Consider the following 20,184-nt stretch of genomic DNA (forward strand, 5'->3'; position numbering starts at 1 on the left):
TGTGCAATCATGCAATTAGTTTTCAAATCTAGAAGCATGTTCTGAACATATGCAAGAGAAAAAAAGATTCTACTATAACAAACTCTGCAATACCAAATAAACCACTACTCTTCTTGAACTGGCAGATGGTCTCCCATTGCCTCTTACTTTTTTGCTTGCTGGTGGTTGTCAAATGTTTCTTGAGAAAGTTAAGTTTGCTTTGCTTTAGAACCATGGTTATCTTCCATTGAACTGATACGGTTTTCTGAAGAGTACTTTTACCATCCTCTCCCCTAGAACCTTACCAGACTCATTTTCCAGGATTCTCTTGCTCTGAAACATAGTCTAATCTTCACCAGGTCAAATATTAAACCAGTCAACTCAAATGCAAGATAACAAAGGGGCAAGTGTCAGCTAGGCTCTTTTATTTTTGGGAACGATACGGACAGTCGTTTACCTAGTGTTCTTCTATCTGGATTTTTACTGCAATAGTGGTAATTTAAATATGCATTAATTGCACTAAAAATTAACCATGTAGAAGGCAAAAATTGTGTGGCGAGTTAAGTAGATGTAGTTAATGCTGCCTCAGTAAGTATGAGACAGAACCATTGAGAAATCATGATGATGCTTGTTCAAATTGTCCTGTTTGAACAGTGGACATGTCTGGCAATAGACTTCACTTGTATATTTTAGTTAAATGACACTATGCATATAATCAGAAGATGTTTCAATTTGTGCTCTAAAGATCAAACGTATTTGCCTTTCATTTGAAAAAAAAAAAACAACCAACCAAAACATTGATCATGAACCGTCAGTAACTTCAATATTTTGCATTCTGTAAGTGTTTTGTAAGGTTGCCTTATTTACATCACTTTACAACACAAACATAACCAAGGTTTTGCTTTGGAAACATTCAGAAAGTGTGAAAAAAAACCCCCATATAACGTGATGCTTGGAAAAGCAAACCAAATGACTTTAATTTCAGACAATGCAGACCTACCAGCTTCTAAGTGCTCCCTTCTGTAAAACAAATCCAGTCCGTAACTGTTCTTGCTCTGAGGAAAAGAGTATAAATAAACTTTTGAAACGCAAACTTTTTTTAAGGAATTGTCTTTTTAAAAGAGCTCTGATAATTTCCACTGTTACAGCTCTAGTGCAGCTGCTCAGCTACATTGTTTACCTTACCCAAACTGAGCATTATTTCACTAATTCCTAAAGTTTTAGTGAACACCTAACCAGTGCCTGTGTTGAAAACACTTCTTTAGAAACTAAATCCAAACTTCAGGCCAACTGCCTTTAGTGCTGGGTGGGGCTGAGATAAGTACTTGTAAAATAGCTCTACTAGCAGGATTCAGAAATTTGCTAAAGACTATACTGATAACTATTAAATATTAGATGCTTGCCATTATTCATGCATCAGCACCTCCACACAGTGTAAAACTGTTTGAAAACCTGAGTCCAAGATCAGTCCTTTACTATGAAATCGGATAAAGGGGCACCTCAAAATTAAGTTTTGAGCAAAACTGTCTCAGCCATTTTAATTAACAGCTGTAGATACATTCTGTTATAAACATTTATAGAAGTCACAGCATGAATGGAATTCACAGCCAATACTAGATGTTATATAAATTGAACCAATAACTGGCTTTGGCAAAAAAAATATTTAACTCAACAGAAGTTGAAGTACTGTTACCACAATGAAAGTGTTACCACATTTCACATTGCACAGCTATGACACAAATGAAAACTCCCAGCTTGACACATTCCAGTCATAATATTCACTTGACTTTAATGCAAAAATGTTATATTCTTGGTTTGCACTTCACTGAATATGAATACAAGAATACTAGATCAGAGGTCCAAGAAAAGACTATGCACAGGTCAACTATGTATACAATTTTCAACAAGATATCTTGCAAGCTTCCAAGCTCTTCTGATGAAAGAAGTGACAGTAGACTTCAACTGTTCTTCAACAATAATGGTAAATATAGTGAGTCCTAGAGAAGGTAAGTGTAAGTCAGCTACCATCCAGCAAGACAAACATCTTTATTCTAGCTCTTGGACCCCTGATTTATTGCCTCTCCTCACAGGAGGGTATAACACTGGCAGCAATTACAATAGCAGAAAAACTTTTGGCATATGAAATATTAACACAGGATTGACCCTGCATTACCCCTGTCCATCTCACACCACGTTTTTCCCTTACCCTTTTTTCCACCTATTCAAGTTTACCTTCTGTTAGCACTGTCAGCTAATCAATAGCTAAAAAACACTCAAGTTTGGTTTTTCTGTGTGTGTTTCTTTTAAATATAAAGGTCCTCAGTTAAAGCCATGACTGAGGTAAAAGTGTGTGATTTGTGCTAGGAAACAACAGTATTCAATGGTGAATACTCCTTTAAATTTCAGTGGTCCTGCCAAAATTAATGAAAAAGATTTTTCATCAGGACAAAATTAAAACAGATGTAGTTGATGAGCGGCATCAGAATTGGTACCACTTCTTGTCTTTGTACTTCAGCATCATCTGAAAAAATAAAACAAAATAAACACCCTAAGTTTTAATTACTGTTTATATAACATATATATCATACAAACAAATCATACGCCTACAAACCAGCACAAGAGAGACTTTAGTGAAGCTTCTCAAACCTGCAACAACTGCACTGCTGAACAGATGCATTTAGCATGATCAATTTTCTAATGGTAGTATCACTGATGATCATCTCTCCTCAGATATACAAAACCAGACACATCTGGGAGAATGGAAAGGCTGCACAGGAACTTAGGTGATGGAAAGATGGGCAAGAACATGGAAGAGAACAGCCATCCTATGTTGATACTGAGGGGGGACAAAAGAAAAAAAAACCTAACTAACTTGGACCTGTGGGGTTGGCATAGAACAATTGGGTCTTTAAGAACCACAGGAATTCCACAGAGTTTTACTCATCTAGTTCAGTAACAAATTCTTTAAGAAATGGGAACTGAGCTGCACTTTTGGGAAGTCTACATGCCACTCAGGCATAAAGTAGGTTATAGACCAATGTGCCACAAGACAAAGCTGTTTATATGACTGCTTTAGAAATAATGATCAATAGATAAAAGGGAAGTGTCCTTTAATCAATAATACTGCATTCAGTTTAACAACCTCCAGTGTGTCTTTGCAGAAGTCGGTTACTTGTAAAACTTGCATTTATTTGATACTGAATCAGTTTAATGTTCATCTTCACATTTAAGAGACTCACCTCATGAGCATGTTTAGAGAAAGAGTCAGCACTGTAAAGCATAGCTGCAGTTTTTTCTTCCAGTTCTCCTAGTTTCTGTCCTCTTTCATCTAGTGCCAACCGGGCTCGTGCTAGTTCACCAACTACACCAGATGCTGCTCCTTTGACACCTTCAATACCCCCAGGACCTGGAATATGCTGAGCAAGACTCCTTGATGCCTTCCCAGATGCTGATTCCCCAACTGGAGACATTTGCAAAGCAGCAAGAACAGAATAGTAATAGTTTAATAAAGAGATACCATTTATTTGCATGGACACCAAACACTCAATCACAGATGTGACTATGAGCAATAGTCACTATTCAATGTTACTACATGCTACTATTAAATAAAATTGAGATTTAAAAACGTATTTCCAAGTTTCCAGGCAGATAAGTTTATAACCTTTTCATAGCTCAAGTGTGAACTTAAAACTCTCAACAGAGCTAGCCATGAACAGAATTGTGCTCCTGAAGTGGTTTTCAAGATTACAGCTTGCTTCAGAGGGGAGGGTTTTGGGAGCTCAGCAGACAAAGCAAGAGGATTTTGAAAATAAAAACTGCAGCTATTTCTGGAAGTGTTTTGTTGGTGTAGCCAGCCAGTATGATTCCAGCAGAAGAAGCTTCTTTTGGTGGTAGTTGTTTTAGATGCAGATACCTGAAGATTAGGTATCTAGCTGTCATTGTTCTAAAGATCTTGTAAAAGTAATGTAACCTAAACTATGAAAAGGCAGCACAGTTGTAAGAAAAGTCAGCTCAACCTAAAGGAAACATCCATGAATGGTCAGCTGAACACCCCTCTAGACTTCAGTGACTGCACAGACTGCATTTCCTTTACTCAGAAGGGAGCATCAGCCTCCCAGCTCAGTCTAGACATATAATAGATGTCCATCTCATGCTGAGTTGTATGCTCTACCAAAATTTGAGTGAAGGCCAAAACGTTTTTGGATGTTGAAGTCAAACCAAGTAATCTTTTAACTTTTGATAGAAACAATGAAACTATGTTTCAAGTATTTTCTGCGTCTTTCACTTCTAGGAAAAATGCTATTAACCTTTTTAACTATGCCTGTTGCAGTAGTTCAAGATTTACTGATTTGACCTTACGCTTCTAGGAAGAATAATTTAGATTTTAATTAACACAAACATCTGTGAATTCTCAAGAATACAAAAGAGAAAATGTATACATTTTCAGATGTCTTTTGAATTGTCATCGAACTCACTTTCAGGCTACAATTAGGCTTTTTTTCCCCCATTCAATTCTATTTTCCTTCTGCCGAACTGATGGTAGAAAATAGAAATTATGTGCAGAGATGCTTCTAAAGGTACAAAAGCACCATTTTGCCATGAAGAGGCAGTTCTTCCCTGTCCCAGTCATAATAATTAAACATATAATTTATGCACATGAATTTCTCTAATAGAATATTCTAGTAACCTTTCAAATTATTACTTACATAACTACCAATAGAAATTTTAATGCAGTAAGTGACCTCTAAATATTTGATATTTGTTCAAAACATACAGGGACAAACGGTAAACACTAATTCTATTTTTATTGGATAAATCAAAAGAACCAATAAAAAGAAAGGAATGTCAGGGAGCCTTGCCTATTTTAACAGATATGCTTCATGTTAAAGGTAATTGTTCTTACAAATAAACCTGCATAACAGGGTTTTTCATCTAGGAGTGTGTCAAAGTTATTTTCCTTGATTATATTAGAATGTGACATGCCACCCCAGTAAAAATGCCATAATCAAAACATAATGAAAAAAAAAAATGATAAAGCAGTGAGAACTTCACCAAATCTGAATTCTACTCTGCCATGAACAGAGGACTGAATTGAACTACATACAGTTCTGTTCATTTCTCTCTTTAAGGCATCTTTGCATAAGTCAAATGATGAAGCAGTCGCTAGCAAGTGAACTGAAGTAGAATGAGTTTTAATTTTCTCACTGTCCAAAGTAGTGTTCTCAAGAATCAGTCCCTTTCAGTTAACAGCATTAAAAAAATCATGGTTAGAACTATACAATTCATAAAAATGAATATTAAAAAAAAAAAAAAATCAGTTGTTCCATTTCTTGTTTTATAATCCGCTCCTGAACAAATAAGGCAAAGGAGCCTGATCTTGGTGGTAAGGTATACAACAAACAAAAGTTACAAAAAAAATATTTCCCATTCCCTTCTTTCCATTTTGCAGATGAAATGTTCTATTAACACAGGTAATACATTTCTCAAGGATCAATTGAGTAGAAATTCTAGAAAAATAACAAATGCTAAGAACTTACAGAGTTCTTCTCTGTCAAGTGATTGTGCCCCACCTCCAAACAGGCCTTTAAAGAATCCCCTGTTCGGTGCTTCTGGTGTTTCTACAGGAGTGAAGAGCTCACCCAACATTTCCTTTGCAATCAAGAGACAACAAGGCATACATTATTTCATACACAAATTAATGAAATATTCTTTCACTTTGAGGATTTCTTTTGTGGATGGGAATTTCAAAATGAATATGCTTTAACAGACATCTGCCTATGCAAGGCAACACATGAAACAAAACATAGTACAAAATCTTTCCAAATTTTCTGTTTTTATAGTTGCAAGCTTGTAGTTCATGAAATTCAGTAGCAAAGAAATAGGTTCAAATGAAGCTGCATTTGACCCTCAACAGCTTGGGCAACATTCCTGATTTTGTTCTGTTGAAACTGTATCTAGAAATACTCATATCCATGCATGGTACCACAGTAGAGCTTATGGCCTGCATCTCTGCTATTTCAGTATTCTATAAACATTTCAAGCTGAAGCATGACTGAGAATCTTCTCAAGATGTTAATACCCTTGACATATAAATAGCTTCCAAGTATCCTGGGTTAGCATTCCCTGATAATGTCAGCACGCACCTACATCAGCATTGACTGAACACAGAAGTTTCATTAACTCCACCTTAAATTTCATAAGAATTTTCCTATAGATCAAAAATTACAAATCAAGATAGAAACTGATTCAAATGCAATAGAATGGATAAAACAGTAAGATTTAAGAACAGTAGAAGTGATTCATCCAGAATCTGACGCTATAGTGAGAAAAATCAAAGCATGAAAGCAAAAGCGCTCAGCTTTATGACAAATTTGATTACTGCAAGCACCATGGATCTAGAACCAAGAGCCTCAGAGTATATATAAGAAAAAAGAGTAATTAAATAATAAATTACCTGAAGATTTTCACATGTTTCTTGACTGTAAGTGAGCCTCTGTATTTCAGTTGGTGAGACAAGATAGAGTGCTTGTCCGTTATTGGTGAAGCAGAATGTTCTGGCTATCCGCATATTGGTCAGTGGCAGGTAATACACATCCAACAATGGCCTTAAACTTGGCAAACTTTGAAAGAACCACAACAACAAAGATGACATTGAATACAGTATGATTGTCTACTATTGATTAAATAGCTGATTTTTAAACAGCAATATATCATGTTGCTTTTAGTAACCTAAGTACCACAAACAGGCTATCATTTAATGCAATTACAATATTTCAAAACATAAATATTAGATTTCTAAGGTAGGCATTTGAAATGCAGATTTCAAATTCAGATTTGAAATGCAAACATCTGCATCACAGATATATTTAAAAGCATAATTTAAAAGGTACTTTGACTCTGTAAATCATAGATTAGTTTACTGCATTATTCTGTAATTATTAATGATTTTTTTTGCACGAGTGCCTACCAAAATTTTAGAATTAAGCATCCAACCTTTCCTCTCAGGTTGAAGAGCTTCTCCTTGACTAAATATTCAAGTCTGAAATATTTCGCCTCAGAAACACTTTGAAATATGCAGGGGTATGCTTTCAAAGGAAAGCAGAACTCAGTTGCTCCAATCTTATGAATTCTGTCTACCTTTTTTATCCAACCACATATTTCAGGAGGAAGATCTATTACAACAGAATTTGCTTACTTTCTATTTTCTGATTGTGCACATATCAACTGCAGTGCTTACTGCATCAAGCTACCAAAGAAAAGATGCAGCACACACACACTGTAACAATGCTCTCCCTCATCTCCCTCAGAGTAATAATGAATGCAAGTAAGAAGTGATGGAACACCTGATGGCTTGATAAACTGAACCAAAACCAAGCCATTGTCTCAAGAGCACCCTCTGTGAAATTTTCACAAAACCCCTAATTTACACAAGATGTTAGCTTCAAATGTACACACAATACATTAAGCAGCTTCTGCTGCAAAAGCCATCTGTATAATATTGTTTCTAAAAACAATCTAAATCTAAAATATTGTTTCTAAAAAAAAAATCTAAATCTAAAAAAAATCTGAAAAAGCAGTAAAGGTGTAAAGTGAAGCCATAAGTAATGAAAAAGGAAGATGTAGATTTCTAAATGTTAAACTTGCATTTTACAGATTGTGGACTATCTCCTAGCAGGAGGCTTCACGACAAAAGGAGGGAGAACTGGTAACATGACTTTGGAAGCAAGTTGTACAGGTAAAAAATAAAAAGCACATCACTGAGAATGACACTTCTACTGTGCACATAACTAAAATAAGAATACTCTTATGAATGACTTAGTAACAGGGAAACGCTCTGCTGATGGAAGCATAAAACATCCTTCCAGCTTTAAGACAAAACAGAAACATTAGAACAGATAGGACAGGCATGACATCCATTATATCATTTTCATAGTATCAAATAAATCTGTAACAGAATCATAAATCCCATCTAAATTTATACCAGAAGACAAGAACTGGGCATCTTGGGTATGATAACAATGCTTTGACACAAACAGCACATTAAGGCCACATCCCAGCAGCAATACATGCTTATGAAATGGAGTTAATCCTTAGGAGTTCAACTTCCCTATACAACATAACAAATTCAATATTTATAATTTAGCACTTACCTCTATGCAAAGTTAAATAGAAAACAAAACTAATTCTAAGGAAATAAGAATTTCAATATATTGTACCTGAATATTATTAAGTTCAGTTCTTAGCATTAAACATGACTAAAAATGTAGGTGCAAGGGTATAGGTATATACACAGTTCAGTTCATGATAAAAATAGCATTTGGAATTATTTAATAGAACGAGCATGTTAAAACTACGTAAGCGACATGTAAGTACTTTCTGTGTGTTTAAACTCACAACTGAAACTCCTTGCTCAATTGCTAGTAATTGATTTTGCCTTTATAGCCTGAGTTTAAGGCCTTCAAGACATGAGCAAGCTACACAAAATGGTGATCTTGAGGTATGAGTATGATGTAAACAACTGGGGGGCAATTAAAAAAAAAAGGGGGGGGCGAGTAGTGGTCTGAAGGTTTGACTCAAGGCAGTTTTATCCATCAGGGTGTAAACTCACCTTTTAAACAAACTTTATCAACTTATAGACCTGTATCACGCATTTGGAACCATTTGTGAATCAGGAGTAGGTTGAGCTAAACTGGTAGACTTTTAGTGTATTAAAGGCATAAAGTAATAAGAATGAATAATCAAATCTTGCGAGTCCCAAGTGTTAGACATTCATCAACACTAAATGAAAGTAATTGAAAAAGAAATTAATGTCCTTACAGGGAACTTTTTACCTAACAGAAGACTATTTTTTTGTTTTTATATTTAAGTTACTGTCAAACAGGTCTTACCTAAAGGTCATAATATGTCCGTTGGCACAGAAACATGCAAGGCAGATACTGTTACTCAATGACACTATGTCTCCACGAAGAACAAAAGAAGTCTCTGTTATGTTTTGCTTATAAATACAGTTCTGGGATGGCAGTGAGATAACTTTTGCTTGCTTTTCTGAACATATCACTGCATACTGGTTTTCACTGATTTCCTGAGAAGAAGAGGGGGACACTGAGACAGGTCTTCGCTTTTTTGACTTATCTTTTTCATCTTTATCTTCAGGAACATTGTGTTCTCTCCAGGGTTCATGTGCTGGTGGGACCAAAGACCCTGTAGTATCCAGAAAAGCCATTCTCAAGATTGCCCCTTTTAGCCTTAGGATTGTTCCTAGGAAAAAGAAATTAAACACATTTCTGAAACAGTTCTTGTAAACTGTCTTTCAAGCTACAAAATTGCTTTAGGAAGCTACCACAATGAAAAAGAAAGCAAGAACGTAGGCTTGTCTCTGTAGCAAAACAAATGCACCAAAACATCCAGACATTTACCTAAGAGTCAGTGAAGCATATGCAAGAACACACATGTTCAAAAAAATGCTACACCAGTTCTCAAGGATTAAGTGTGTGCATAATCTGCTACTAAATTCAACAAAACCTCTGAATTTTTATAAGGTAAGTCAACTTGGAATGCACATTTGTAGGCAAATTCAGCATCATAAATGTGTATCTTCTTTCATTCTTTCCCGAGCATAGCACCTTGAATACTGTGTTTAGTTTTGGGTCCTACATAACAAAAAGGACATTGAGTTGCTGAAACAAGTCCAGAGTAGGTCAACAAAGCTGGCGAGCAGCCTGGAGAACAAGTCGTCTGAGGAGCAGCTGAGGAAACTGGGATTTAGTCTGGAGAAAAGGAGACTGAGGGGAGACTTCATTGCTCTCTACAACTACCTAAAAGGAAGTTGTAGTGAGGTGGGGACTGGTCTTTTTTCCCTAGTATCAAGTGAGAGGATGAAAGGAAATGGCCTCAAGTTGCACCACGGAAGGTTTAGATTAGTTATTAGGAAAAAATTTCTTTACTGAAAGAGTAGTCAGGCATCGGAATAAGTTGCCCAGGGAGGTGGTGGAGTCATCATCCCTGGAGGTGTTAAAAAACGTGTAGACATGGCAGTTGGGGATGTACTTTAATGGCTGTGGTGGTGTTAGGTCAATGACTGGACTTAGACCAATGACTGGACTGGATCTCAGAGGCCCAAAACAATTCTATGATTCTGTGATAGTGTGCTTAATATCAACAATAATTGTTATTAGTCAAATGTGAATATGTATTTTTTCTTCAATAAAGAAACAAGTAACATGGGCCATTTCTTTTTTCCTTCTTTGCAGTTCATATTTGAATCTACTTCTTAAGAATAAAATGAAAGAGGGAAAGTTTTCCCTTCCCGCCATTACAATCAGTTTCTATATGCCAGATCTTAACACATTCTTTGCTTTACTTTTAATAGGAAAAACATCAGCATTTGCTAAGTACAGAAAAAAAAAAATCTCATGAATGGCAGTACCTTTTTAAGGCTTATGTTGCAGATTCAGTGATTAAACACTGTCTACCCTGCAGACTTGCCTTTAAATATTACCAAACCTCAATATTGCTGTCCATATCATACTTGATAGGCACAAATCACATACATAGTCTAGAGGTCACAGTATTCCAAATCACTATTTCAATCAAATAGCATTTGCGTGAGCTGGGTGGAACAGAGCAGCATATTCCGCATGAGACTCTGGTAGCAGGAAAGTTAGAACCTATGTCCAACAGCACAGTCAGCAAAGCATTAATACATAATTACAACAAAATTACTTGCCGTGTAGCAGAAAACCAAGATACATGAACCTCACACAGCAATCCAAAGGAATATTTTTATCACTAATATTTAAAGCTAGTTGCTCAATATACAACCCTTAATTTGCCTTCTCTTTTCACGACTCAGGTAAATTAAGTTTCTTACCTCATGACTAAAAAAATAAATGCATCATTTGAAATACTTATCTCTTCTTTCATCTCTGTTTAACAACTTCCAGGTACTACACTAAGGTTAGCAAACATAGGTTTCTCATCAAGTATACATAAAAGTAAGATTTTCATATTATACAAGACCGTATTTTCAACTTTGCAACTTTAAAACCCTAGTAATGAAGTAACCAATCAGGATTATTAACCTTAGTAGATGGATCAATGGAGTATGTATTAATTTTTAATTCACAATTGAGAAGAAGTTTCTTAAAAAAAAAAAAAAAAGCAGAGAACACCAACAATACTTTATTTCAGTATGCTTTAGCTTGCCTGCTTTATACATACCACTAGGAGAAACAATTACTGGCTGAAGAAGTCTCTGCTCTCCTCCTGGGGGTAAATTCAGTACAATGACAAGCACTGTACCCAGTGTGGTCCCAACCCACAGGCACGGGGAAGGTGACGTATCAGCCTTTCTTGTGAAAGTCTCACAGAAATGAAGAGCTGAAATGGCCTCACGTGACTCTTTGTCAATGCTAGTTACACTAGAACTCCGGGACCGACTGAAAGAGTTGTCTTTCACATCTGAAAATAAGTCAGTATTGATTAAAAAGAATGGAAAAATGCATGGATTAAGAGAACTCAATTTTTTTCCCCTTTTAATTTAATGCATAGACACTAATTACCATTCTATTGATTATTACTCCCATATTCTTCATTAGTCACATTTCCTTCTGGCCCAGTTTTCAACACCATATCATGAACAAAGTGCCCAACCTTTTTTACAGAGGTTGTTGCTACTAGGCCATTGTCACAAGCAATTTGTATGCATATTTCTGTCTTTGAACAGAGATCAACAGTGATCAAGATTCCTCTTTAAAGAAAGAGTTACAAACTCTGCCAATTAATTCATTGATTGGATTAAAAAATAAATACTGGCTTCTATGGAACACAGTTTAACAATCTTATGAACATGCAACTATTTCACTTTAAGAACTACAGTGACATCCAGACAATGTGATAATGAATGACCTGTAACAACTAACAATGTTATCCCATTTTATAAGACTGTATGTGAGAGGTCTAACAGGATAGCTGCTTGCTATCTACCATCCAGACTTCAGTAAGAGAAACATCATAGACCTTGGTACTGGAATGCAAAGGTGAAGATTTTGGTTTTTGAATACTGTAGTGCAGTGCCAGAAACAGCACTAAAACTTACCAGGACATCTTGTTCACTGCTTAGCAAATAAGGTACTCATAACAGAGAATGAGCAAAAACTCAAACCAGTAAAAATGCTCCTCCATTCTAGCTGTGTGCTGTTGGTATGTGTAGTGATACTTAACACATCAGCATCTCTGAATTTATCTATGCATTCACAAATTAATATTTTACTTGAAGTCATCCTAGCAAAACTTTAGCACATGATAATTCTTACCAGTACAAATACAATAGAACTTATATCATGACTAAAATAAACAAACCAAACAAAAAAATTTATTTGGATCTTTGAGTACAGATCTTTAAAACAGGATTAAGAGCTAAAGAGCACATACTTTCTAAAAGCATCACAGTGCTAATTTTGACGAATTATTGCAAAAATGTCTACAAAGAACATCTAACATGCATTTGAAAAGCATACAAACTAGATTATAATTGACTAAACACAGACAACTACTCATCACAAAGTCTTCTCAGTCAATAGTTGTCTTATTCTAATAAAGACAGGAAAATTATTTTCTGATGAATTTTAATTAAGTCAAATGTAAAACCTGGATTATAGAAAGAAACTAAAGACAACCACTCAGATGCTGACATCCTAAATTTTCACATAACCCCCCCCCGCCATACAATCAGATCTAGAGTAAAACAATGAAAGTAACTATTTGTTTGTATCATTTTTCTAATGACCACAACCTCTTAAGATGCTTGTTTCTTCAGGCCTGAATAGTTACAAACTTAACGTTTTTACAACTCTAACATGGATTAATCAGTCTGAATATGCATATGTTAACTGTGATAAAATCATGTATGTTCATTGAGTGGCACCTGGTTGATTTAAAGAATGTGTACAAATTCCAGAAGCACTGGAATAGACAGTGGGGAAAATCCCATAAAAATTGCTAGACAATACAAGCATTGTGGAGAGTGGACAAATCACTCAGAAGAGAAATGAAGGTAAAGATTTTAAATGCTTAATCCAAGGAAGAATTTATGGTTTAATGGATTAGTTTCAGATGAAGAGGAAGGAACAAGAGTGTGATGACCCACTACACTGCTGCATCAGAAGGATGAAAAGATGAGGCTCTTTTGAGCAATTAAACCAAAGGATACAACCTTGTGGCAGTGGTACCTTAACCATCTGGATTACAACACTCAAAAGGAGTGGCATAATGCAGACTAGAGTATGTTCAAGGTACTTCTGGTTTTAGGGGTGGTGGACAAATACAGAAGAACATACTTTAGATTTTGTTTTAGCTATTCAGGGAGGAAGAGGAGTAGGTTAAAGATCTAAAGACAGAAAAGTAATTTGAATGAAAGACCATGGAACAGCAGATTTCAAGAAGACATGAAAAGAAAATCATAGGGATAATGAACTTGGGAGAACATGGCTCCTAGAGCCAATAGGTATGGTCACGTAAGTGACAAAAAAAAAAACATACAAGCAAGCTGACAGTTTTTGAAGAACACTATGCAAAAGTTATCGTGCTAGTAGGAAAGGTAGAAGTAAAACAAAAACAAGATTACATTTGCCTAAGGAAATTCTTTACAGACCTGAAAACCTAGAAGAACTTTACACAGAACAAAATAAGACATCTAAGCGTAGGTATCCACATGTGCAAAGTGAGGCAAAAACAGTCGAAGACTATTGCAATCTGAAGGTACAAACTATTTTGAGTATACCAGAAGTGAGATAAAAACAAGACCAAAAAAAACATTATTTCAGTAGAAAGAACTATTATGTAGAAAAAGCTGAAACTCTTTCAGCATTGGAAAATACTAAAAGAATTTCAGCATTCTCTTTTCTCCAGTCTTCATTAAAAAATAACACTTTTTAAGTACTTACTACTATCAAAAAACTAGGAGTAAAATAACACTAGAATGCGAATGAAGTGAAAGACTTAAGTAGAAATGTGTTCCGGTTTGCAAAGTATGACAAAATTTTCCCTAAACTGAAATCATCCCCAAACCATTAGTAAACGTAGTAAAGAAGAACAGGAATGGACTGAAAAGACACATCAAACTTTTCTGCTCTTTTGTGCCAACAAGGCCACAGTTAAATCCCTCTAGTTCTCAGTACAAGTTTTGCAAAGATGAGGAAAAATTGTAAGTGCAGAGAAGATTAACAGAAACTATCCTGGATTTAGACAACATAACCCAAAAAAGGAGGAATTGAATTATATAAAAAGCTAAATAAAAAAAAAAGCAAAAATGAAGATTAGAGCCATGATGACAGCCTTCAACAGCATAGAAGATGCCTAACAAAAGATAAAGAGCATTTGCTCTGTTCACTTTGGACAGGACAAGAAAAACAGTAAAAAGCAAACAAGGAAGACTGATCAAATAACAGGAAATTTTCTAACTTACCATACACTATTGGACCTTTATTTTGGATTTCTCTAAAAACTTATTTATTGAAGGCTCACAAATAGATGAGAGGTTAAATTGTCAGACACCTGTATCCTTGCCATAGCAATGGATAAAAGGATCTCTGGGCGTTCCTGTAAACCTCACATTTGGTTGGTTGAGCAAGCTGTAACTGTAAATTTTCAATGAGAGTGATCCGGCTCAGTTTCAGGATCTCTCTCTCCTTGCTGATAGCAGTTGTGAAATACACAGTTCTTCAGCTGCCACTCTGATCGTGGTAGACACTGCTGCAGGAGGGGGAATCAGGCTGTGGTGGGCAGAAGGCAGCTTTCACATTTAGGCTGAACCCACTGCTACAAGGCTACAGCTGCCCCCATCATCTTTAGAGAACAAGACAGAGCTGGATCTGATCTACAAGCTGACAGTCAACGTAGTAAAAACCCAACAAGATCTACTCGTTTGCACGCTGTTTTACTTATTCAATAATGACTTTTAGTACTACAGACTTCGGAATTGAACTGCTTCATATATAAAGTTATTGTGCTTTTTCAAGCAAAATGTAACTTTCAGACTGGTCATCCATCCAAATAGCTGCATGCAATTTTCATTTAGAGAGAGTGGTCAGAAGATAATTAACATTTATAAAACTATGCCCAACTGTTTGTGACTGAACCTCCACATATCCTGTTATTCTTAAAATATTCATTTTTTTTCAATTTAAAAAGCATCAGATGGTTCTCAACAGGTAGCAATTTTCCTTACATTACCTGTTTATTCATGCTTTTGCTATTACAGCATTACAGATAAAGTGAGTGACAGATGTCTAAAAGATATGATTAAAGTGGGATAAGCCATGTACTAAACTTGCAGGCTTACCTTATGATGACAGCAATGACACTTTGTGCCTAAGAGCCCCCAGAAAGAGTGGAATTAAAATTTTAATTCTATACTCCATATAAACATGACAAAGTCATAGTTTATGTAATGTAAGACTCTTAATGCACTCAACATTCTTCTAAACAATTTTAGTAAAAATAAAATCAACTATGTAAACTTACCTAAATCAGGCTTTAACTCAGTTGGCAAACTTAGCTTCCTGGACATCTTTGCTGAAAAGTGAAGTATATTCTTTTTTAAAAAAAGAATAAACATGATTCTGCTGGCCTTTATTTGCTTCTTTCCCAGTACTTAATATATCATTGCTGATTACATTAACTGAAGTAGGTAACAGGATTTCTTCTAAAGTAGAGGCTCACTTCCATAACAAAGGGATGCAAAGTAAAACATGAAAGACAACAAAATCCACAAATATAGCATTTTTTGAGTTTTGCCAAGCTTTGTTTCTCCTCAAGCTTCAGGTAGAAATGGATGGATTGAATCAATCTTGCTTCGGTTCAACCTCAAGTTTTACCTCCTCAGGCAAGGGGACAGAATACACTCTTGGCTACTGCAAGAATGTGCACTAAAATGTATATAGAAGTTAACATCCCATCCCCTCTTCTACTCTCTGAGCAAGCATGAGATATTTAAAATAGAGAGAAAATGAACTTTTCATTACTCTAAAACATTAATGCATATGTGTAAAAAGCAGTAATGAAATGCAATCTGCAGCCTAAGAAGAATGAGAACATTACAGAGAACAATTAAACCAGCAGCACAAAAACACCTGTAACACAAACAATATTGCTGCAGTGAAAAACAGAACTTGAATTCACCCGAGATGGAAAAATCTCTTTATAGGAACGGAAATCTTTCAGTGCATTTAATTTGCAGTACAAAGCTAAACAAATGCTGCTATAATAAAAGTCACTAATACAGTAGTAGACATACAGTCCTCTTCCTTTCTTTCAGCAGCTACTGGAGAAGGAATAAATTTCGACGCAGCATAACTGATAGACCTGAGCTAGATTCCAAATTTATTTCCCAGTGACATGATTGAATTTTGATATACAATTTAATTCTTCTCTATCTTTTACAGGTAATAATTCTCTACCTAGAGTAGATGTTGAGAATAGACTCATAACTTTAGAAGTACCTTGTAAGGTATACCATTCATAAAGCAACCTGAATCTTGCTGATTCTCAGCTAAAAAACAGAGTTAACGTATTCTAGTTTTAACAGAAATAATTCTATTTTCTACGTATTCTGAAGAACTGCTTTTGGTTTAAAGTTATTTCCACTCCTTCAAAAATGAAAATACTTCATTGTATCATCTATTATGCTATCAATATTGCAAATTCTAGTTATCTGAATAGTTGAACAGTTTTATTCCCATCATACATGATAAAAAATTGAGAATAAGACTCCAGAAATAATCTTCTAATTTCCTTCATGAGTCAATATTAGGAAGTATGTCCTATTCAAATAAAATTGAAATTACATTCTCTAAGACTGAACTTGAACTTAACATTAGTGCAGAATAAAACTGAGAAGGCTAGTCCAACTACATATTTTCTACCCTCATACTTCCATTGACACTAGTATCCACCATTTGGCTTAATGGTGAGACCAAAGCTCATCTAAATTAAGTTTCTGCCAAGTTTTCAACAAAATCAACTCCTGTTTTAGATCAGATCTGATCTATACAAACAGAAAACCATGGTACAAAGCATCTCTAGGAGTCTATCTTTTTACTGTCAGCTCGAATTTACATCAGCTCAAAAAAACCCATCATGAAACCTTATCAGTAATTGTGATTTACAAGACTTCTATTAGACATGTAAATCATAAGAGTGAGGGCACTAAAAAAAAGCTCAAGTATACATACAGAAAATAATTCAAGGTGTTCTTGGCTTTTACCCCATATGAATATAAGCAATGATTAACTTAGTTTGAAGACATATGACAGTGGTCAATTTTAGTTTTTCAAATAGACATTTTTAACACACAGTTTTAACAAATTGAAGAATAATGACCAAAAAAGATACTAGTTAACAGGTAATAACAATTACAGACAAGCGTGTTGGGTACTAAGTGTCAATCCACAGTTTAAGTCCTTAGAGAAAGGCCAGCTGTGTGAACTAGGTTGATAAGGTAAACCAAATTTGTTGGATACCATTTTGTATAAACATTCATCTATGTCTCAGTAATAGGACAAAGGGATATATGAATGGCTAAAAAGGATGTAATCGCTAGAAATTGTGAATTAATGTGCTATGCCAAAACAAAAAGTATTTCAGATTGTCAAAACCCTCAACACAAACGTAAATAGCAAACAAGAACGTATTTAAATGTAGTAGTGCCATCTTGTGTTTAAAGAAAAAAGTGTTTAGAGATGCAATAAGAAAATAGGAATATTTCACCAGCTAAGTAATTTTTAATTAACATTACTTAAAAAAAAAAAAAGACAACAACAACAACAAAGCATGCAAACAAAAGAACCAACCAAAACCCCACCCCCCAAACCAAACGGAATATCTGCTTGAGTTCTGGTTAATGGCTTAGAATAGTTTTGCAAAATTGTTTCACTGTCCCTCAGAAGAAAACCAGCAACATACTAGACAACTTCTACAACACTAAAGATTTAAATCAGAGAAATGAAATTATAAGATAGAGAACTACAGAGACAGTGTTTAATACCAGGCTTTTCACTCCAGTCATACAACAGAGGAAAGTTAATGTTGAGTGGTCCTGCTAGATGTGATTGACCTCAAGTAGGAGTTGTCATATCAGAGTTTACTGTCTCTTGGTGGTGCTTGCTGCAACATTTATACTACATTAAATACTTCCTACCAACTCTTCCTGTAAGTTCATCTACATTCGGTACGCTTCTCTCTACTAATAATTCACAGCACATTATTTAGTATTTGCCATTCCTAAGATAAATGGCTGCTTTTAATAATGGTCACAGTAATTTTGGTAATTTCTGGGAATGATTAGAAGTAGTTCCATATATCCAAAGTAACTGAACTTTTCAAAGTTCACCTCTGATGCAAATGAAAGGGAAATGTGACCCCAAAGTAACATATTTACAGTAGGTCTTCAACTTGAGTTACTACCCATTCCTTAGCATGGCGCATTCCAAACTCATTATTTAGAGGGAAAAACCCAGAATAACTGATCTTAACAGTGCACACAGCAAAGCTGAAGTGTTAGTATATGACGCATTTACATTTCGTTTTATTTATGCTATTGTTGCAGTCTTAGATGACTTTTGATCCTTTAACCAATCAAGAATCTTTGTCTGATACTAACAATAATAAAAGATCTGTAGAAATGAAGATGCCTCTACATAAGTTTCACTAAAGTGATTAAAGAAGGCTTCACACTTCCAAATGCATATGTATTATTTCACTACCTTATAGGCCTATCACAGAACTGAAGCTACTTCTCATGTGACAAAAAACACAGGAGTGATATTAACAGCAACTGAAATTATCAACGTAAATAATTCTTGTTCAGTTTCACAATCCCTTTGACAGGTTGTATTTCACACATTGCAAAGAATGGAATTAAGTTCCATTAAGAAGTTAAGGACAGCAAGTGACATATTTTACAGAATTCATTGTCCACTCACATTTAGTTGGCAATTCAGTTTAAAACAATGATATGTAAGAATCATGCAACTCTTAACACTGAAGAAGAGATGCTTTACTTATGTGGAAAAAGCTTAGAATCTAAGTTCAGAAAGAGTCATGCAGAGCAAGCATGGCAGCGAAAAAAAACCCAAACCAAAATCAAACCCAAAAACACCCCACCAAAACAAAAAAATTCAGTGGGACCACTCGAAACTAACAGAACATAGATGAAATAATTTTTTTTCAAGCTTCCAATAAACTGCAAGTTTCAAAAATCACAGCATGGGACACCTGGGAGACACTTATAAATTACACATCAAATGCATTATTGTCTCAATTAAATCTGTATTTAACTTACACCCTGAAGAATACATGACTTGTAAATAATTGTTTTGTTATTTCAACTATGTAAAACATTTACAATACTTTCAGTTGAAAGGCTTAAAGCTGAAACAAATTTCATTAGTTATTCAGAATTATTATTAGCATGTTTGTTTAAAACTACATTACCCTTTGAAAAAAAGTCACACTCAAACCTACTATGTTTTTTGCACAAGACAGCCTGTCTTAAGTTCAGAAGAGACTGCTTTGGCATAAAAGGGAAATGTTTCCTTACCAAAAGACATTGATGTTAACATGCACAAGATTAAGTGTGTTTTTTTCCCTTTAGAAGAGCCGAGTGTTAAGTTTCTGGGTAGTCTGAATGTCCTTTATGAGAACACATTAATTAACACTCATGTAAATGATACTTTTTTTTTTTAATTGCAGGTGAACTGACAAAATATATTATTATCAGTCACTGTCTCTGAACTCATTTCACTAACATTTCTCTTAGCACTGCAAGGAGGGATCATCATAGTACTGCAAAGGGCAGATTCTTGCTATTCCCCACTATGTACCTCAGATTCCAAAGATAATTTCATTATACTCATTTATCTCACTGAACTCTGAAAGATCTGTGTTCTCAGTTACTGAATTTCAATGAAAGGGATTAGCAGTTTAGGAAAAAGATAAACTGTTTAACAGCAAATCAAAGAGATACTACAGGAAAAGCAATCTCCCTCCCAAATCTTAACCAATTACTCCACGGCAAGCAAACACTTTTACTATAGAAAATAGTTTTTCAACCTTTTGGTATGACAAAAGACATAACATTAAATCCTTCTGCAATGATATACTAGTGTACTAAATGAAAACAAAATTAACCATTAACACAATGATTGT

General features: G+C 35.1%; 1 protein-coding gene across 3 annotated transcripts in view; it reads right to left on the reverse strand.

Annotated features, from left to right (window-relative positions):
- Nucleotides 1-2,395: 2,395 nt before the first annotated feature.
- The window catches only part of STXBP5 (syntaxin binding protein 5), a 95,511-nt gene continuing 77,722 nt past the window's right edge, over nt 2,396-20,184 (reverse strand). For all 3 annotated transcript variants that reach the window (XM_054393136.1, XM_054393128.1, XM_054393120.1), the window contains 7 exons: nt 15,502-15,552; nt 11,200-11,439; nt 8,868-9,237; nt 6,434-6,599; nt 5,517-5,628; nt 3,219-3,439; nt 2,396-2,500 (listed from right to left, as the gene is read on the reverse strand). In XM_054393136.1, the coding sequence (XP_054249111.1) occupies nt 2,459-2,500; nt 3,219-3,439; nt 5,517-5,628; nt 6,434-6,599; nt 8,868-9,237; nt 11,200-11,439; nt 15,502-15,552 (1,202 nt within the window). In that variant the 3' untranslated portion in view covers nt 2,396-2,458. The remainder of the gene's footprint in view (nt 2,501-3,218; nt 3,440-5,516; nt 5,629-6,433; nt 6,600-8,867; nt 9,238-11,199; nt 11,440-15,501; nt 15,553-20,184) is intronic.

This window comes from Indicator indicator, chromosome 2, assembly GCF_027791375.1.
Source record: "Indicator indicator isolate 239-I01 chromosome 2, UM_Iind_1.1, whole genome shotgun sequence".
Lineage (NCBI taxonomy): Eukaryota > Metazoa > Chordata > Aves > Piciformes > Indicatoridae > Indicator > Indicator indicator.